Source organism: Palaemon carinicauda, chromosome 14, assembly GCF_036898095.1.
Source record: "Palaemon carinicauda isolate YSFRI2023 chromosome 14, ASM3689809v2, whole genome shotgun sequence".
Classification (NCBI taxonomy): Eukaryota; Metazoa; Arthropoda; class Malacostraca; order Decapoda; family Palaemonidae; genus Palaemon; species Palaemon carinicauda.
This window is the reverse complement of record NC_090738.1, coordinates 13,462,513-13,480,710: the sequence shown is the minus strand read 5'-3', so window position 1 is coordinate 13,480,710 and position 18,198 is coordinate 13,462,513. Positions and strand designations below refer to the sequence as shown.

Below are 18,198 nucleotides of genomic sequence, written 5' to 3'. Positions count from 1 at the left end.
ACTGCGATGAACAGTGAATTGATTTGGACTATTAAGTAGGGTGAAAAGGTGTTGACACCTTCCAGTGCAATACCTTTTAAGTGAGTGCCACCATGGTGACACTAAGGACTGTTCAAAATCTCAGGTGTGGAATTATACAGATGACACTTGTGCCGTGTGTACTTGTACACAGTGTTAATAATATACAACGTTTACAGAAAATTATTTTGGAAAATTTTATCATTTTCAAATTTCATAGTGGCACTAATCATTTCTTCCCTTTCAGGTCCTAAGATAGACTGGAAGTTCAAGCCAGGCTTTTAACTAGATATGATGAGCTTTTACCAGTTCACCATCAGGCAGTCTGCAGCTAATGGGTGACTTTATTCTCGTGTACCTTAGTAACACGAAATACCCCCTCAAACCTAGGGATGAACTTGTTCAACAGAAGATGTCCCAACTGGTGCACCTGCTTAAGAACCAGAGAACCCTCTTTAAATGTTTATATCGAGGATGTCCTTCATCCTGTGGGCCTCTTGTTTCTGGTGACAGCAACGAGACACTGTCAACATCGTGAGCACCTTCAGCTGGAGTACAGTGTGGTGGGAATGGTTGTAGCTGAGAACTGCTTGGGATAAATACTGGTCCCCATTTCCGAGATTCCCCAGAAATCACCCCGAGTCTCACCAATGGTATGGTTCACCTGCTCCACTGCGCCATTACTAGAGGGTTTTTACGAAGTTTCTTTCACATGTACAACATTGTACTGCTCCAACAACTCGGTAAATTCTTGAGAAATAGACTCAGGGCCATTATCAGTCAATATCCGGACTAGAACATGAAGAATAACAGGAAAAACTTGGCCTTCAAGTGCTTAGCATATGGTACTGCTCTTCTTATTCCTTATGGGTATTGCCGTCACCCACTTGGAATACAGTGAACCCTCGCTACTTCGCGGTTCGACCATCGCGGATTCACCACTTCGCGGGTTTTTTCCATACCCCATATATATATACATATCGCGGATTTTCCGGAAATTTTGAAAATACCGCGAAATCTGAAGACCCCCAAATATGATATTTTGTTACCTGTAATTCCATAATACTGTAATTAGTAATACAGTATCTGCTACTACTGATTGTTCATTGCATTACATATGATATATAATTCAGCACAGAAAGAAATAAAACATGAAAAGAGAATGTGATCATACGATAATACAGTACTGTATACAGTACGTAGTAAAATTAAATCGAACATGAAACGCAAATCAGATGCAGTCATACCATATTAGAATGGTGTAAGGCTGCTGATGGCTACTATACTACAAATGTAATGGATGTGCATCTTTTCCATGATTCTTTTGTATGTATACGTACGTAGTACTGCATCCAATAATATTCTTTGTTGCAAAAATCACATTTCGAATAAGCGTACGAGAGAGAGAGAGAGAGAGAGAGAGAGAGAGAGAGAGAGAGAGAGAGAGAGAGAGAGAGAGATCCTACAAAAGAATAAAATAGCATACGTAAAGCTATTACGTGTATTATTATTGTTATTATTATTATTATTGTTGTTGTTGTTAATAAAATTATTATTGTTATTATTATTATCATTATTATTATTACTGTATTATTATCATACGATAATTCAGTACTTTATACAGTACGTAGTAAAATTAAATCGAACATGAAACGCAAATCAGATGCAGTCATACAATATTAGAATGGTGTAAGGCTGCTGATGGCTACTACTGTACATACTACAAATGTAATGGATGTGCTTCTTTTCCATGAATCTTTTGTATGTTTACGTACGTAGTACTGCATCCAATAATATTCTTTGTTGCGAAAATCACATTTCGAATAAGCGTACGAGAGAGAGAGAGAGAGAGAGAGAGAGAGAGAGAGAGAGAGAGAGAGAGAGAGAGAGAGAGAGAGAGAGAGAGAGAGAGACATCCTACAAAAGAATAAAATACTGTAGCATACGTAAAGCTATTATTATTATTGTTGTTATTATTATTATTGTTGTTGTTATTATTATTGTTGTTGTTGTTAATAAAATTATGATTGTTATTATTATTATCATTATTATTATTATTACAGTACTGTATTATCATCATTATTTATTATTATTATTATTATTAATACTGTACTTACGGTATGCGCGGGGTATCTTGTACTTTGAGTTGGTAACCTACGCATCATATACTGTAAGACGGGTTGTGATTGGTTCAAGCGCTGATAGATGACGAATCAGAACTCAAGTTTTGTTATCTAGCCTGTGATTGGTGTTTTGCCCGCATCTCCAGCTTCCAGCATCTAGGTTCTCGCGGGCCCGGGTCGTCCACTTTCTCTTACCGCGTATCGCTGAGTAGACGCTCTTAAGTTTGTGAAGTTTAATCTGTGCTGTGTGCGACCTTTTTAAGTTGAACTTTTTGTCAAATCCTACTGTACAATGCCTCCCAAGCGTTCTGCTTCTACTAAGGCTGGTAGTGAGCCTAAACGCCACCGAAGGATGATGACGATTGCTGAGAAGGTTACGCTTCTCGATATGTTAAAAGATGGTAGAAGTTACGAGTCTGCTGCGCGCCATTTTGGGATCAACGAATCTACTGTTCGCTATATCAAGAAGGACGAGGCAAACATTAGAAAGACGGCTGCAATCACCTTTAGCAGATCAGCGAAGCGAGTCGTTACAACGCGTAATAAAATGATCGTACGCATGGAAGGTGCTTTAGCTGTGTGGATTGCCGACTGCCGGAAGAAGAACATAGCCTTGGATACGAACACCATCCGAACAAAGGCTTTGAGCTTGTATGAGAATTTTGCTGCAAAGGAACCTCAAGACGACGACGGCAACCATGCTGAAGAAGATGATGATGCAGATGATCCTCAACCAGGGACATCCACTGATTCCCAGCCTCAGAAACGTTTTTCTGCCAGCAAAGGATGGTTCGCGAAGTTTCAGAAACGCTTCGCCCTGAAAAGCGTTTCCCTGCATGGCGAGGCTGCTTCGGCTGACACTGCCGCTGCTGAAACTTACGCGAACCAGACATTCAAGAATATTATCGCCGAAGGTGGATACAAGCCGGAACAAGTCTTTAATATGGATGAGACCGGCTTGTTTTGGAAGAGAATGCCGTCGCGAACTTTCCTGTTCAAAGAGGAAGCCAAAGCCTCTGGCTTTAAAGCATTCAAGGATCGCGTTACCCTCGTGATGTATGGCAATGCTGCTGGATTTTTACTAAAACCGGGGCTTATTTATAAGCCGAAAAATCCTCGTGCTTTGAAAAATAAAAATAAGAATCTCCTTCCCGTGTACTGGCTGCATAATGAAAAAGCATGGATTACGAAGATGCTGAACTCCAACTGGTTCCATCAGTGTTTTATCCCGCAAGTCAGCAAATATCTCTTAGAGAAGGGCTTGCCATTCAAGATCCTTCTCCTTATGGATAACGCTGGTGGACACGCAACTGACCTGTCGCATGAGGGCATTCAGGTTGAGTTCCTGCCACCCAACACCACATCATTAATTCAACCGATGGACCAGGGGGTTATCAGGGCGTTCAAGGCCCTCTACACGAAGAATACCTTGGCGGACCTCGTTGCGTGTGTGGATGCTGCCCAAGGTAATGAGGATGAAGATTTTAACTTGAAGGCGTACTGGCGGCAGTACACCATAGCCACGTGCCTGCAGAGTATTCAGAAGGCACTGCAAGAGATGAAACCTGCAACCGTGAATGCGAGCTGGAAGAAGTTGTGGCCCGAGATTGTTTACGACGACGAGGGATTTACACCTGCTGAAATCCAACACTCTGCAATACGCAAATCTGTGCAGTTGGCTGCTATAATTGGAGGTGACGGGTTTGGCGACATGACGACTGAAGACGTCGACGAGTTGTTGGACTGCCATTCCCAGACCCTAACTGACGCAGACCTGACGAAATCGGCAAGCGAAGAAGAGAGTGAAACCCAGGAAGAGACCCAAGAAAATGTCGAAGAAACGGGCTTAACATTAGAACAGCTTGCCAAGGTGAAGGAGTTGAAAGAAATGTTGCAAGAGTGGGACGAGGATATGGTTCGGTCGATGCAATTCTGCAACAAGGTTGATAACATAATGACTCCCTACAAGATGCTCTTAGATCGAAAAAAGAAGCAGCGGCAACAACTTCCGATCACAATGTTCTTCCAGCCTCGCAAAAAAGAACCAGTTCCTCCTGCTAGTACGCCTTCGGAAGAAATTGAAGAAGTTTCCCAGGAAGAAGTTGAAGAGGTGTCCCAGGAAAAGACACCTCCGTCTGAAGAGACATAAAATACTACCTGGCTGCACAGTAGAACACATCATCAGCTTCATCATCATCATTTCTACTGTGCAGCAAATTCATCGCCATCATCATTCAAGTTTTTCTTGAACTTCTTTTGTGGTGAGTACAGTAACAATCTTTATTTTTTACTTTAATATTCTCACATTCTAATATTTGTGCCTGTTTTATAGTTTAGTACTATATGCATTAAGTTAAAGGGAAGGTTTTAAAAGTCTACATGTTGTAACCTATCATATTTTTTTTGTTTAAAATTTACATTTGTACGTACATAAAACAATCTCTCTCTCTCTCTCTCTCTCTCTCTCTCTCTCTCGCAAATTGTTTTCCTGCTTTGCTACGTACAGTATGTACTGTATGATTTTATATAGATACGGTAAATTATATTTGTACTAATAACATATTTTGTAAATGCTTTTACTGTAAATATCATTATTTATCACTTTCATCATGCGCGTTAAATGCCTTCTTTGTTCTGAGCATGGTTGTTTACTGAGCGTACAGTACTTTATGACGCCGTCGTTTCAGGCGGTGTCATAAAGAAAAACATTTCATTTGGAAGTCCTAAGAAAAATTAAGTACGTAAAACATTGGTAATAACAAATCAACATACTGTATAATCAATATAATCGATGCAAAAACTAACCTATACATATATGTGTACACTAAATGAGTTTGTTTCTTCATTATGATCAGAGATGAACGTAAACAAAACATTGTTTACCATTTTTTATCGTGCTTTATAGGTGTTTAGGAAACGCATGATATAAAATCGCCTTTAATATTTGTGCCTGTTTTAGTTTAGGGTGCTATAGTACATGCATTAAGTGTTCTGTACATTAAAGGGTGGTTTGTTAACAGTACTACGTACAAGGGAAGGTTTTAAAAGTCCGAATATACATGTTAAATAAATAGGTAAATATGATGTCACTACTTCGCGGATTTTCACCTATCGCGGCCGGGTCTGGAACCTATCTACCGCGATAAACGAGGGTTCACTGTAATAGTCAACTACCATCAAATACCCAATAAAACCAGTACTGGTTGTTGGGAGACTCACAAAATCCATAGCGAGCAATTCAAGAGGAGAATAGGTCAATATTTTCAAAGTTGGCCAGGCAACAACCTCCCTTGAAACTTTACAAGTCTGACATTCCCAACACGTCTGGCAAGTATCCCTGATTACAGTAATCAAAGATTTGTGCCAAATGAGTTGACAGAGCATTGCAGTCATTTTCCTGATCCCCATTGAGCATTCTAGAGGTGTGCCTCGGCTACTAGGTCAATTAGGACATTGCAAAGAGAATGGCAGGATACCTGTGGGAGTCATCTGCTTCAGTATACATTGTCAGGTAAAGTGGTCCATCTTTTATTGGTATAGTGGCACTGAGAGGAGAGATACCCCATCTCTCCTCTCAGTGCCACTATACCAATAATAGTGTAGTTTTTGTTACCCATCAGGTAGCAATAGCTTGGTTTGGCGTCGTTGGTGAAAGGCTATCGCTCCACCTTAAGCCTCGTTTTTAAGCTTAACGAAGTTAACATTTCCCCCTCGACGGAATTCTCTCTCCGCATACGGAATTTCGAGCTCACCTGCCCTCAGTCGGAAGCCAGACCACCACTTTAGAACGTAGTAAAAGGACTACGCTCACTGAAAGGAGCACCATACAAACCTCTTTGTCAAGCATCAGATAGTAACTTGACCCTGAAGTCGGTCTTTCTGCTAGCCCTGGCATCTGCCAAAAGAGTCAGCAAGCTACGTGGTCTGTCCTATGACATTGCTCATTCAAGGGGAGGGCCGTAAATGAGAATGTTTCATTCCTGAGTTTGTAGTGAAGACTTTGAATCCGGCTGTAATGGATCTTAGATTCGAACCTTTCCAGATTGAAAGTCTCCAGTCTGTAACAGAGGACCCACCCCAACTGTTACTCTGTCTTGTAAGGGCACTGAGAAAATACCTATAAAGGACTTCCAGAGCTCACCCTCTGATCAGTACTGTAGGCTCTATATGTTCCAGAATTAGACAGGTAATTGAGAGAGCCATACAACCAGGCTCCTCACCTTCCATTCGTTGTCCCATGCTCATGAAGTCAGGGGTGTCGGCACATCCCTGGTGTTCAAAAAGAATTTCCCTGTGACACAGGTACTAAAAGCAGGTGTGTGGAAACAGCAAACAAAATTCACCACATCAAAAGATCCTAGATCTCTGTCGGAATGGGAAAGGAAAAGGCGTCCTCCTGGGTCTTCCTTTTCTAAACCTTTGCGAGGTAGTGTTGCATAGGTCTTAGGTGCAGTCTCCCCAACGAGACAAACAGTCTTGCCCCAACTGTTGTCTGGAGGACTTCCATCTCGTTTCTTGGATCGGGGCCTAAACGAACCTCTGCTGGTCCTTGGCCCTGACTCTTGTCTTCTACATCTTGAAGAAGGGGCCTGCAAGCAGCCTGGCACCGAGAACTGCTTGCGTCCTGGCGCCAAGCGTAGGTGCCATCCTGGCGCCTAGAGAAGGAAGCGTTCTGGTGCCGAGCGCTGCTATCGTCCTGGTGGCGAGAAGAGGTATTGTCCTGTTGGCGAGAAGCGGTATCGTCCTGTTGGCGAGAAGCGGTATCGTCCTGATAAGGCAGGCTGCATTCGTCCTGTTGCCTAAATCGCGAGGTGGAATCGTCCTGGAGCTTCGAGCGAGAGGCGGAATCGTCTTGGCGCCGAGGGCGAGAGGCATTATCGTCCTGGCGTCGAGCCAATAAAGACGGAGCGCGGTGTTGCACGGCTGACGAAGTCCGTAGAGGTTCCCTTGGAGAGGCACTTCGTTCCCTCCTAGAAGACGATATCTTAACCGGCAAAGAGACATCCTTACGTCTGTCAGACTGGGAAGGAGGGCGGCTGAAAGCTTGCACTAACGATGAAAGCTGTTCCTGCATAACAGCCATGAAAGCTTTAGCGACTTCTGCTGGTTCTCGCGGTTCCGAAGGAGGTGGCTGTTTGGGATCGCTGGTAGTAGAAGCAGGAATTTTAGCAGGCTTAACTGGGCTAAGGAGACTCGGTTTCGTCCTCTTAGCAGGAACAACATTGAAGTCGTCCTCAGAAGGTTCAGGTTCTCGGCTACTTGAACCGGGAGAGGGAGAGCGAGACTGCACATCCTGGTCCCACCTTCTCTTCGTCGGTCTTGACGATTCGTATTGCCACTTGCATCTGGGAGAAGGATCAGGTGACCGACACGCCTTTTCTACGGCGGTCAAGAGCAGCCTGGGAGGTCGCAACAGGACTGTCTGATGAAACGATTGACCGAGGATAAGCACCTCCCAACCCCTTTCGGCTGTCGACTTACCTTCTCCCTCGGTCCTGGGAGCTTGGTAGAGGTCTAGAATTAGGGTATGACAGGTTCGATCAGTCGCCACTTCCACTGCACTTTCACAAGCACTAATACCACTTTCACTCTTACCTTTAAAGGCCGCAAGTTGTGCTTTAACGGCCTCCAACTCAGCAGCCATCCTGGCATACCGAGGGTTATCCGCAGGCGCATATCCTGTAGAAGGGGCAGTAGTTACTACCTCAGAGGAAGGAACAACTTCCAAAGAGGAAACAATTAAAGGGTCAATAGAAAAATCTAAACTAGCTCCACTAGCAGACTTTGACTTTGATTTAGCTCTCCTAACTCTATCAAGTTCTAGTTTGCGCACATAGCGCTTCATAGCTAACCAATCATCTTCATTTAAACCCTCGCATTCCTTGCTCCTATTATCTAGTGCACATTCAAACCGCCTGCAACCCTTACAAACTGTGTGAGGGTCAACCGACACTTCGGTAACCTCACCTTGCATACATCACTCTAACATACACGAATGTGAAGTTTTTCATTCATGATAAACAAAGCAAATAGTACAATAATAATAACAAAACACGATTACCAATTCCCCAAATCAGTGTACTTCACCAAACGAAGTCCAAAACAGTGATGTAGGGAAAGCGATGCGAAAAACTCCTAATGGTGGACCAACGATGTTGTCAATCTGGCCGGCAGAGATGATCTGAGGAACAGAAAACGGGAATGATTCCAAGTATCACCCTGTAAGGGTTGTTAACCACCTAACCGCACAACCACCACAAGGCGGTTGCTGCGATTTTCGAATAAATTCTGCCGAAAGTCAGAGACTTAAGCTATATATATATATAATTGCCAGGTAAGTATTCATAAAACTTTGTTTTATCATAAAAACTCCATTTATTTTCATATTACAGTATAAGTAAGTGAACTGTATTTTTCCTAAAATGAATAAATGTAGTAACTACCCATTATTATATTTAACTACATGTTTAAGAATGGAATCAATATCAATATATCATGTGCTGTTTTGTGGTGAATAATTCATCGAGGTATGTCAGTGAAAGTGGGAGATAGCCAACTGCAGGTCAATGTAATGTCAACACTGTATTTACACTTTAACTAAATGCCCTTCTGTTTGATTAGATAACCTTAACTGTATCCAATAATAATGCATGTAATATTCTCATATTAGTATCGTATTAATATTTTAATCTTTTCTATTGTTTACGTTTATAGGTTGCTTAACACTCATCTATGTTTTCCTAATCAGATAATTAAGGCAAATTACTGAAGGATATTTTTTATGTGAATAATCATATTTAATTCAGCATAATAATTTAGATAGTTATATTTCAAATGCTCTTCATAAGATTTAAAAAAAAATATTAATATTTTTATTGTAAAAAATCTTTTTATTCTATATAGCTTTGCTCACTAAAGAATAGATTTTTTCTTATTCTTTTTCAAAAAATGTAGGAAGAGATAGGAATAGAAAAACCTGAAAAAAAGGAAAATAAAAATTACCATTGAATTCATTTGAATAAAGTTGTAGGAAATAGCTTCTGCTATACATACAATCAAACTGAGTTGATACCAACACTAGCAAGAAAATTACTCCCGTACCAATAACCTTAATAAAAAGCAAGTCATTGTGTTTTATATAGTAAATCTTTTTTAGAGCTTGGTAACCAGGTATTTAATTGTTAGTAGAGGGACAAGTGGGGTTACTTCTTATCCGTCTTACTTATAACTGCTTTTTTTTCAACTAACATCTTGTGTGTATTTATCTGCTGTGCTCTTTCAGCTGTCTCTAAGAAAACTGCCAAGTACTAAAAGGTTAATGTGATAAATGATACAAAGGATTACACCAGATTTCTTTATATTTTCCATGCCATTTTATTTTGCAGCGGATGATTTGATCTTTTATCTCTTTATGTCTAGGGTTAAGGGTTTAGTAAAGTATCTTATCTTATCACCTGAATCTTTGATGATGAGACTGGTGTGCTCATCAGATATTGCTCTTGATTTTAACAGTGCAGTACTGTTAAGTGGTGGTGTTTTGTGTGTAAAACAAACAAAAGTTCACTTGGATGTTGTACGATGCTGTTATCAGCAAACTTACCGTTATTGATTAATAACAATACTAAAGTTTGCTTATATTAAATACAATCGAATTGGTGAAATTAAATTGGTTTCAAGTAATAAAAAAGAAATTAAAACCACTTGCTGAAAATCATTACTTTATATATGGAGATTACTATGATTATTTTATTTACTCTATTATGAAGTCAGCCCCAGGTGGTAGTGTCTATTACAAAGTCAGCCACATCTGGTGTTGTTAATTACAAAGTCAGCCCCTACTGGTGTTGTCTATTACAAAATCAGCTCCAGTTGGTGTTAAATTGTAGAAATAGCTTATTGTAATGTAATTGTTGAAAAGGGTCCTTATAAAAAACAAACCTGCAGTTCATGATTAAAGTTATCATGCTGATTTATATTCTTCATGTTCTCTGTCCTCTTTTGGTACCATTCACTTTGTTTTTATCCTGTACAGTAGTCTATTGTCACTCAAAGAGGGTGGAATGATTGCATGGATTTAGATTTTCTTTCCCATTTCTTTGTTAACACCCAAGTCTAAAGGGACACAATCCTTCCTATAGAGGAGGGTGTGTCATTATTTAATTGGTGTAGTTCATTAATTATGTATTTCCTACCAAATCATTCCAAATTTTGGCTGTAGTGTAGTCCATTATAAAGGAAATATCAGTAAATGGAAGTGTAATCGTTTTGTGCATTTCTTTTGTGAGATTGATAAATTTTTTTTTTTTTTTTTTTTGTCATACTTTACAACTACACAATTGTTTAAAATGACCTTTATCTACAGGCGCATGATCCAGATGAACGAGAGAAGTGGATTCGTGCTTTAGAGGATACTATAGTGAGACACACTCCTTCAATCAGAGTAAGTACTGTACTATACAGTATACAGTGGTTGCTTTATTTGAAAAATTAGAATTGTTAATGTGCTTTTGTTCCGTAACTGAAATACAAACCACGCTATTTACATGGGGTAATTACTTCGGCGTAGCTGAATGACGAGCCATAAAAGTTTTAACAAGGGTTTACTACCCCGCCGCTAGTTAGCGGGGGTTAGGGAGAGGTAGCTAGCTAACCCCCCCCCCCCTCACACACACCGGTGAAAGGCTCACTTTACTTTTGGCTTGGGAAGAGAACAGACCTGTCTATGCTCTCCCTCGCTTTGACTGCCATAATTAATCTGTCTTTTTGCTTTTTCTCTTTCGCAGTGTGATTGAAGTTGGCCTCTATTGATAATGCGTACTTGCCCTGGACTTCCCGGCCGCCCTTGTAGGACCTTTATGTCGGCGGTCGACACGGATCCTCACTGTAGGGGCCAACGGTGTGATAGTGGTAATGTATGTATTGAATGTAGGGAGTGGTCTATCTCCCAGTGGGAGAGGTTTGCCTGGCACCATAAGAATAAGGCCAAAAGGGATCTTTCTCCTTCAGAGGCTTCTCTGAAGAGAGAAAATTCCAGGACTACTTCTTCCGTTGCCCTTTCCTCCTCCGAAGCTCCCCCTCAAGTGGTCTCTTCCGAGAGGCCGGCGTGTGGTAGCGTAGACGCTGTGCTGTTGACCGATCCCGGGGTGCGGACAAGCGGACTCTTCCAAGAGGCCGGCGAGTGGTAACGTAGACTGCTGTGCTGTTGACCGATCCCGGGGTGCGGAAGAGGTAGTTGCCCCTCCTCCCCCGGAGGAGGATTTTATGTCTAATAATGATTTGTTGCAGCTTTGGGCTTCCTTGGGGCTGCAGGGTTCGCCCTCCAAGGAAGCCCTGTTTGACATGATCAAAGTGGGTGCAGCCGTCAAACAATCGCCAACTACAGCGGAGATAGATCCTCTGTCTGTGGTTGACGTTGTGGTGACGGAGACATCCCGTGGGTCTAGCCAAACACTCGTTCCTGTGGCTGAGGTAGCTGAAGGCTTAGATTCTCCCTCCGAACATCCTTCGAGGGAGGATCTAAGTCCCACGGTCTCTCCTGCCGGTGATTCTCCCTCTCGGGGGAGTTCACTAACAGAGACTCCTCTTCGGAGGCCCATCGATGGTCAGCTTGCTGATCCCACGGCCCCTCGTGGGCGTATAAGGCGGAAGGCTCGTCCTCCCCTTTGCCGTAGAGGCCTTCCTTCCCCTTTCAAGGGGGTTAAAAGGTGCCTCTTCGGCTCGTCGTCACCACAGTCCTCTGCGGAGGAGACGACTCGCCGTTCACCAGTCCTGCCAGCTACCAACCTAGACCTCTCCGGGGATCGTTCTCGATCACCTTCGGATGATGGTCGTCCTTCTGGACATAGTGACCAGTCTCCCAGACCATCCACTTCTAGAGTTCCTGATGCGCGTGACGCGCCACCTGATACTGCCACTGCGCAGTCTCCGGGCCCTTCGGGGCTGAAGGGTCTTGAGCGCAAAACCGCGCCTCTTGCCCTCAAGCGCCAGGTTCCTCCTCTGCGCTCTCCTGTTGCTGTCGCTGCTGTGCCTGCCGCTGTTCCTGACTTAGCGCCACGGCGCTCACCCTTACGCGTTTGTGCCACCGTTCCTGCTAAGCGCAAGGGTCCCCTTGCTAGCCCACGCCCTTCGGCGCCCCGGCGCCCTCCAGCAGTTCCTGATTTAGCGCGCCAGTGCTCACGTGCGCATATGCGCCCACCTGCGGTTCCTGATACGGCGCTCCAGCGCTCACCTGCGCATACGCGCCCACCGGTGCCCCAGCGGCCACCTGCGCTCACGCGCCCACCGGCGCCCCGGTGTCCACCAGTTCCTGCTTCGTCGCGCACAGTCCAGGAGGCCCCTCCGCTGGCGCACAGGCGCCCACAGGCTCCTCCGGACTTGTCGTGCACGTCTGGGGAGACGCGTGATACGCGCCCACGCGCAGTTCCAGCTCCAGCGCTCACACGCTCGTCAACGCGCTTCGACATCCCAGTGGGTCGCCCAGGAGGCTCCCAAGTTAGCGCATGGGCGCTCACGGCCGCCTCTGGGCTCTCCCTCCAGCCCGCGCGAGCTTGCATATGATGCAACCGCGCACGACGCTCTGGTTACGCGCCCTGTTCCTGCTACACGCCCCGTTCCTGTCTTCAAGGCGCCCAAGGTAACCCTTCAGCGTACACCCGAGCGCCCTCATCCAACCATGCGTCCTGCACGGCAGCCGCAGCAACGCACTCCGGTGCGACCGCATCCTGATGAGCCCCCACGATCGCCGGCGCGCCCAACGCGCCCACAGGCAAGCATGCCGGTCCTATCAGACCAGCGCCAACCTCCGCGCCAACGCGCCATCCCGGCCGCTCGCGATCCTGCTCCAGCGCTCACTCGCCGGTTCTTCCGGACACGCGCTCGGGCGCCCCCTTTATCTCGCGCCCTTCGGGGCCGCATCAGGTCGCTGCGCGCCCGCGTGTTCGGCCGCCTCCCGTGCCAGCTACTGCGCGCCACACGCCCTCGCCATCGCCTACGCACTCTCGCGACCACGCGCCCGCTCCAGCTGCTGCGCCCTCACGCGCCCGCTCTATCACCAGCGCGCCATCGCTCCTGTTTCCTCGCCTGCGCACCATCGCGCCCGCCCCCGCCCACGCGGATGTGTGCGCGCGCGAGATGCCAGTATCGCGCCAGCCATTTACGCGCGACCCTGACCAGGGCCTGACACACGAGCCCCAGCGCGAGCGCCGCCAGGCGGACAGTTCTTCGTCTCGTTCCCCTCCCCGCAAGTACAGACCAGCGCGCTTGCCGGAAGAGGGGCGCTTGCCAGAAGAGGGGCGCTTGCCGGAAGAGGGGCGCTTCCCGGACAAGTCTAGGGACTCTTCTCTTTCAGCGCCACAGGCGAACCCTCGTTTGTCGACTCCTCCTAGGGATCCCTCGATCCCCTTCCCTCCAGAGGGGGTGTCTGACAGCGCGACTGTCAGCCAGCTGCCCTGGTTCGGCACCCTAGTCAGAGCCCTTGTGCAGGCTATCAACCCTGCCCTCTCTGACTCGGGCCACAAACCAGCGACAGCTTCCTCCCCCCTGAAGAGGAAGAGAGGAGTCTCTCCCGTGGAATCTCTTCCGAGGCCTATTCTGTCTCCTCGCAGATCCTTGCGCAAGGCTCCTTCTCCCCCCCAGACCTTCTCTCCCTCCCCTGCAGAGGAGGATTACCCCTCCTCAGGAGAGTTGGAGGAGCCGGATTATTCCCCCATCGCACCAATGGGGGAAGCTCCGCCTCTCCCTGAGGGGTCGTCTCGTCCAGAGGTGGAGAAGAGCCTGCCCCCTTCGCTGCTCAAGTCCTGTATCCCACCCAGGAGGGAGCCTAAGGACTCTTAAGACGATTCCCAAATCGTCAGCGAGGATCAGACAGGAGCTCTCTAGAGCCGTTGAGAATGTCCACGTGTCCCCCCAGGAAGAGCCACTGGGGACGGGAGACTTCGCTGCCAGTCCTTTGGGAGGAGAGCACCAGGAGTCGGAACACGCTTTCTGGCAAGTCTTGACCCTCATGAGGAACCTCAATGGGATCCCGGACCCTGAGGTCCCAAGGACACGGTCCTGGACCGTGTCTATGGCACCCAGAAACCCTTTAGGGCCAGTGCAGCTTTGCCCTGGTCTCAGGGGATGAAGAGTGTCAGGGACAAGGTCGAGGGCCAGCTCTCTGAGCTTGCCTCCTCCAGCAGATCGAGTGCTGGTAACAAGCTCCTCCCTCCTCGAGTCCATCAGAGGAGGTACTTCGAGATCCTCGAGGAGTCTTGTCTGAGTCTTCCCTTACACCACTCCGTGGAAGAACTCACAGGGGGAGTCCCTCTTGAGAGGCTCTCCAACCGGCACGTGTCCATCTCAGCCACTGAGATGCTAAGCCAGGAGAAGGTGGCGAAGTGTGCCATGCAGGCAACTTCGTGGCTCGACATCTGGCTGGGGTCTCTGGGCATCCTAGTTCGGTCCGAGGACCTCTCCAAAGAAAGCACCAGGAAAGCGCTGGAGACTTTCCTACTCTCGGGCACACGAACCATTGAGTTTCTGGCCCACCAAGTCTCGAGCTTGTGGGCCAATACGATCTTCAAGCGTCGGGACGCTGTGGCCGAGAGGTTCCATCATAAGGTCCCCAGTGCAGACACTCTTCCGTCCTCGGTAAGAGCCTGTTTGAGCCTAAGGTCGTGGAGCTCGCCGCCGAGAGGTGGAGGAAATCCAACCAGGATTCCCTCATCCACAGGGCCCTGACATCAAGGCCCTACAAACCTCCAGCGGTTCAGCGGCCCCGTCCAGCTAAGGACACAAAGAAGACGACCACAGCGAAGCCCAAGGTGTCTAAGCCCTTTCCTGCCAAGAGCAGAAGGAGCAAGAAGTCCTCCAGGGGAGGCTAAAACCCAAGAGGTACCAGCTGAGGCCGGAAACGCTAGGGTTGGCAATCCCCCTGCATGTCCACCAGTGGGCGACTGATGTCTTGATACGACTTGAGTCCTCTATTTGTGAAACCTTTGCTTCAAAGTAGCACCATGGGACAGTCTTTTTTTTTTCTTTTTTTTTTTTTTTTACCTTGAAAAGGCATATGATACCACATGGAGATATGGTATATTCAAAACCATTCATGAATTGGGATTAAGAGGAGAGCTACCTCTATTTATTCAGTCATTTCTTTCACATAGTTTTTCAAGTGAGAGTGGGGCAAACTCTATCAGAGAGTAACTGCCAGGAAGGAGTTCCTCAGGGTAGTGTGCCGTGTGTAACCCTGTTTGCACTAGCAATTAATGGGATATCCTCAGTCACTCCCTGGGATGCTCTCTCAACATTATTTGTGGATGATCTCTCCATATCATTTGCTGGAGCTAGAATGGCAATGGTTGAGAGAAAACTACAAATCTCAATTGACAAAATTATCCAGTGGGCCGATATGAATGGATTTGAGTTCTCGACAAGTAAAACTACTATTGTCCATTTCTATCGTATCCGGGGATTACATCCAGACCCGGAGATATACTGTACATTAAAGGTCAACGTATCCCATGTGTAAGTGAAGCTAAATTTTTAGGTTTGATATTTGATTGTAGGCTTACATGGGTGTCTTTCTTAAAAGTGTTAAAAGCTAAATGTCTTGAGGCTATGAATCTTTTAAAAGTATTGTCCCGTATATCATGGGGGTAGACCACAATACTATTTTAAAGTTATGCAAGGCCTTGATTTTTTCAAAAATTAGTTATGGGTGTGAAATATACTCTTTAGCCACCCCAAGCCAATTAAAGATGTTAGATTCAATACATCATGCTAGTATTAGATTGTCCACAGGAGCGTTTAGAACTTCGCCTATCACAAGTCTCCTTGTTGATGCTGGAGAATTACCTCTAGACCTTTACTGAAAGTCTTCTATTGTTTGGTATTAGTTTAGGTTGCAAAGACTCCCTAACTCTATAGCCTTTCAGACTGCAAGCCTTGTAAGGCACGCATCATACTTTGAGTTGCACCCAAAATCTCCTCAACCTTTTGGCTTTCGGGTGAAACAATTAATAAGCAGTCTTGATATAATTAAAAGTAAGGTGCTTCCATTCAAGCTATCATCAACGTCTCCATGGAAGTTACCAGAGATATCTTTTTGTAAATATTTTATTGGAGTTAAGAAGAATATGACTGACTTATCCAGGTCTCTTTTTATGGAACATGTTGCAAAACATAGGGGATCAACATTTATATATACTGATGGCTCCAAATCTGATGCTGGCATTGGATTTGGAGTACATAGTAATGGTTTTAATTGTAGAGGTGCACTTCCTCTAACAGCTTCCATATTTACTGCCAAACTGTATGCCATACTAACTGCTATTGAGAAAATAGCATTGGAGAAGGAGGGTAATTTTACCATTTTCAGTGATGCAATGAGTGTCCTTCAAGCTTTTGAAGTTTTTAATTCTAGTAACCCTCTAGTTTTAAAGATTTTAGAATGGCTTTTTATTATTGGTCGGAGAGGTATAATGGTCCGATTTTGTTGGGTTTCAGCACATGTAGGTTTGTCTGGGAATGAGAAGGCAGATTTACTGGCGAAGAATGCTGTATCCGAGTTGCTACCAAGAAGATATCCCATTCCCTGTAATGATTTCCTACCTAACATCAAGAAATTGTTTTGTAATATTTGGCAACAGCACTGGGATAGTGTAGATGGCAATGAGATGAGAGAGGTAACAAATGTCATATATCCTTGGAGGTATAACATGACGCCCCGAAAATGGGAGATGTCTCTGTCGTCTCTGCATTGGTCACACTCGGTTGACACACAAGTTTCTTCTGAAGGGCCAACACCAACTATATTGTGATGAATGTTTGGTACCTTTAACAGTGAGGCGTTTGTTGATCGAATGCCCCACTTATAGTACTGAAAGAATAGACATCTGTTTGAGGCTCGAGGTGAGGATGGCAGGTTCATCCTTGCTAAGATTCTCGGACATGATGTGTCGTACCATACCAGTGGTATTTTTAGATTTATTCTAGAAGTAGGTCTTTTGATAACTATTTAGCTTTAGTAAGAATGTTCTTGATTTTACTGTTTTAAACTGATTTACCATTTATTTATTTATTTCTTTATTTATAACAAATAACATCAGCAACAATGACCATAGATGTCAGGATGCCAGAAAACTTTAAATCAATCAGTTAGCATTTAATGAAGGCATAGGTAGAACTGGAATAGCAGCAGGTGTAACTATAAATTTGCCAACAAGCAAGTTCATGTCGCATTAACAAAATATGAGGCAAAACAAGCCTAATAGATGAACAGTTCTTTGAGTGGGTCACATTTTCAATCGAGACAAGGAGATTACCGACATGTTTGAGGGAGACTAGGAAAGAAAGAAATACATTTTCAAGTTTTAAATTCTATAGAGATGAGTCAAGCAAAAGGAGGTTCAAGGTTTGACAATTGCCAGCAGTAATGTTTCATCTGCAAAAGTTCTGATATCTGTTTCAGGACTTTTGTATTATTTTCGAGGCATTAAAAAAATAGTATTTCTGGTTAGGATACTTCAATGGTTTGGGTATAGTTTGACAAAATCATTGAAATGGAGTATTTTTTATTTTCATACGAAAATTCTAACCCCTGGAGAAGTTTGTCATTGAAACCTGTGGTTCATTCGCGAGTAAGCTATTCAGTTATTGTTAAGTTCACTGGCAACCTGCTTTTAGGCCTTTGAGTGTTGAATTTGTGTTATTTTCTTAAGTGTCAAACACTTGTCTCATAGTTTTATAAATAGTTGATGGGAAGGAATGTGATATATTTTTTTTTATATGATGAAGTACAATAGTATAAGAAACTCCTACTAGCAAATTTTAACTATTTTCACAGAGATGGGATCCTAGTAAACCTATGCCAACCATGGCTGATTTCGACAAGAAGCTGACAGAAAGTGATGCTTACCTTCAGCTTCTTATTGATCAAACTTCAGTCTTGGAGAAGCACATAGCCTCAACTGAGGATGAAGCTGATCGCCAGAGGTGCCAGGAAGTTATAAATCACATTAATACTGTCCTTGAATCAATCAAACACTCGATTGTATTACTTCAGGTTAGTTTCATTGTT

The 18,198-nt window shown here is 44.8% G+C and overlaps 1 protein-coding gene across 7 annotated transcripts in view; it reads left to right on the top strand.

The window, feature by feature from the left end:
• LOC137653427 (oxysterol-binding protein-related protein 9) overlaps positions 1-18,198 on the top strand; it is a 354,924-nt gene that overhangs the window by 39,362 nt on the left and 297,364 nt on the right. For 6 of the 7 annotated variants that reach the window (XM_068386810.1, XM_068386807.1, XM_068386806.1 and 3 more), the window contains exons 3-4: positions 10,504-10,581; positions 17,965-18,183. In XM_068386810.1, the coding sequence (XP_068242911.1) occupies positions 10,504-10,581; positions 17,965-18,183 (297 nt within the window). Of the gene's footprint in view, positions 1-9,708; positions 10,010-10,503; positions 10,582-17,964; positions 18,184-18,198 lie in introns of those variants that run through there. The other variant, XM_068386809.1, reaches the window with a different exon arrangement.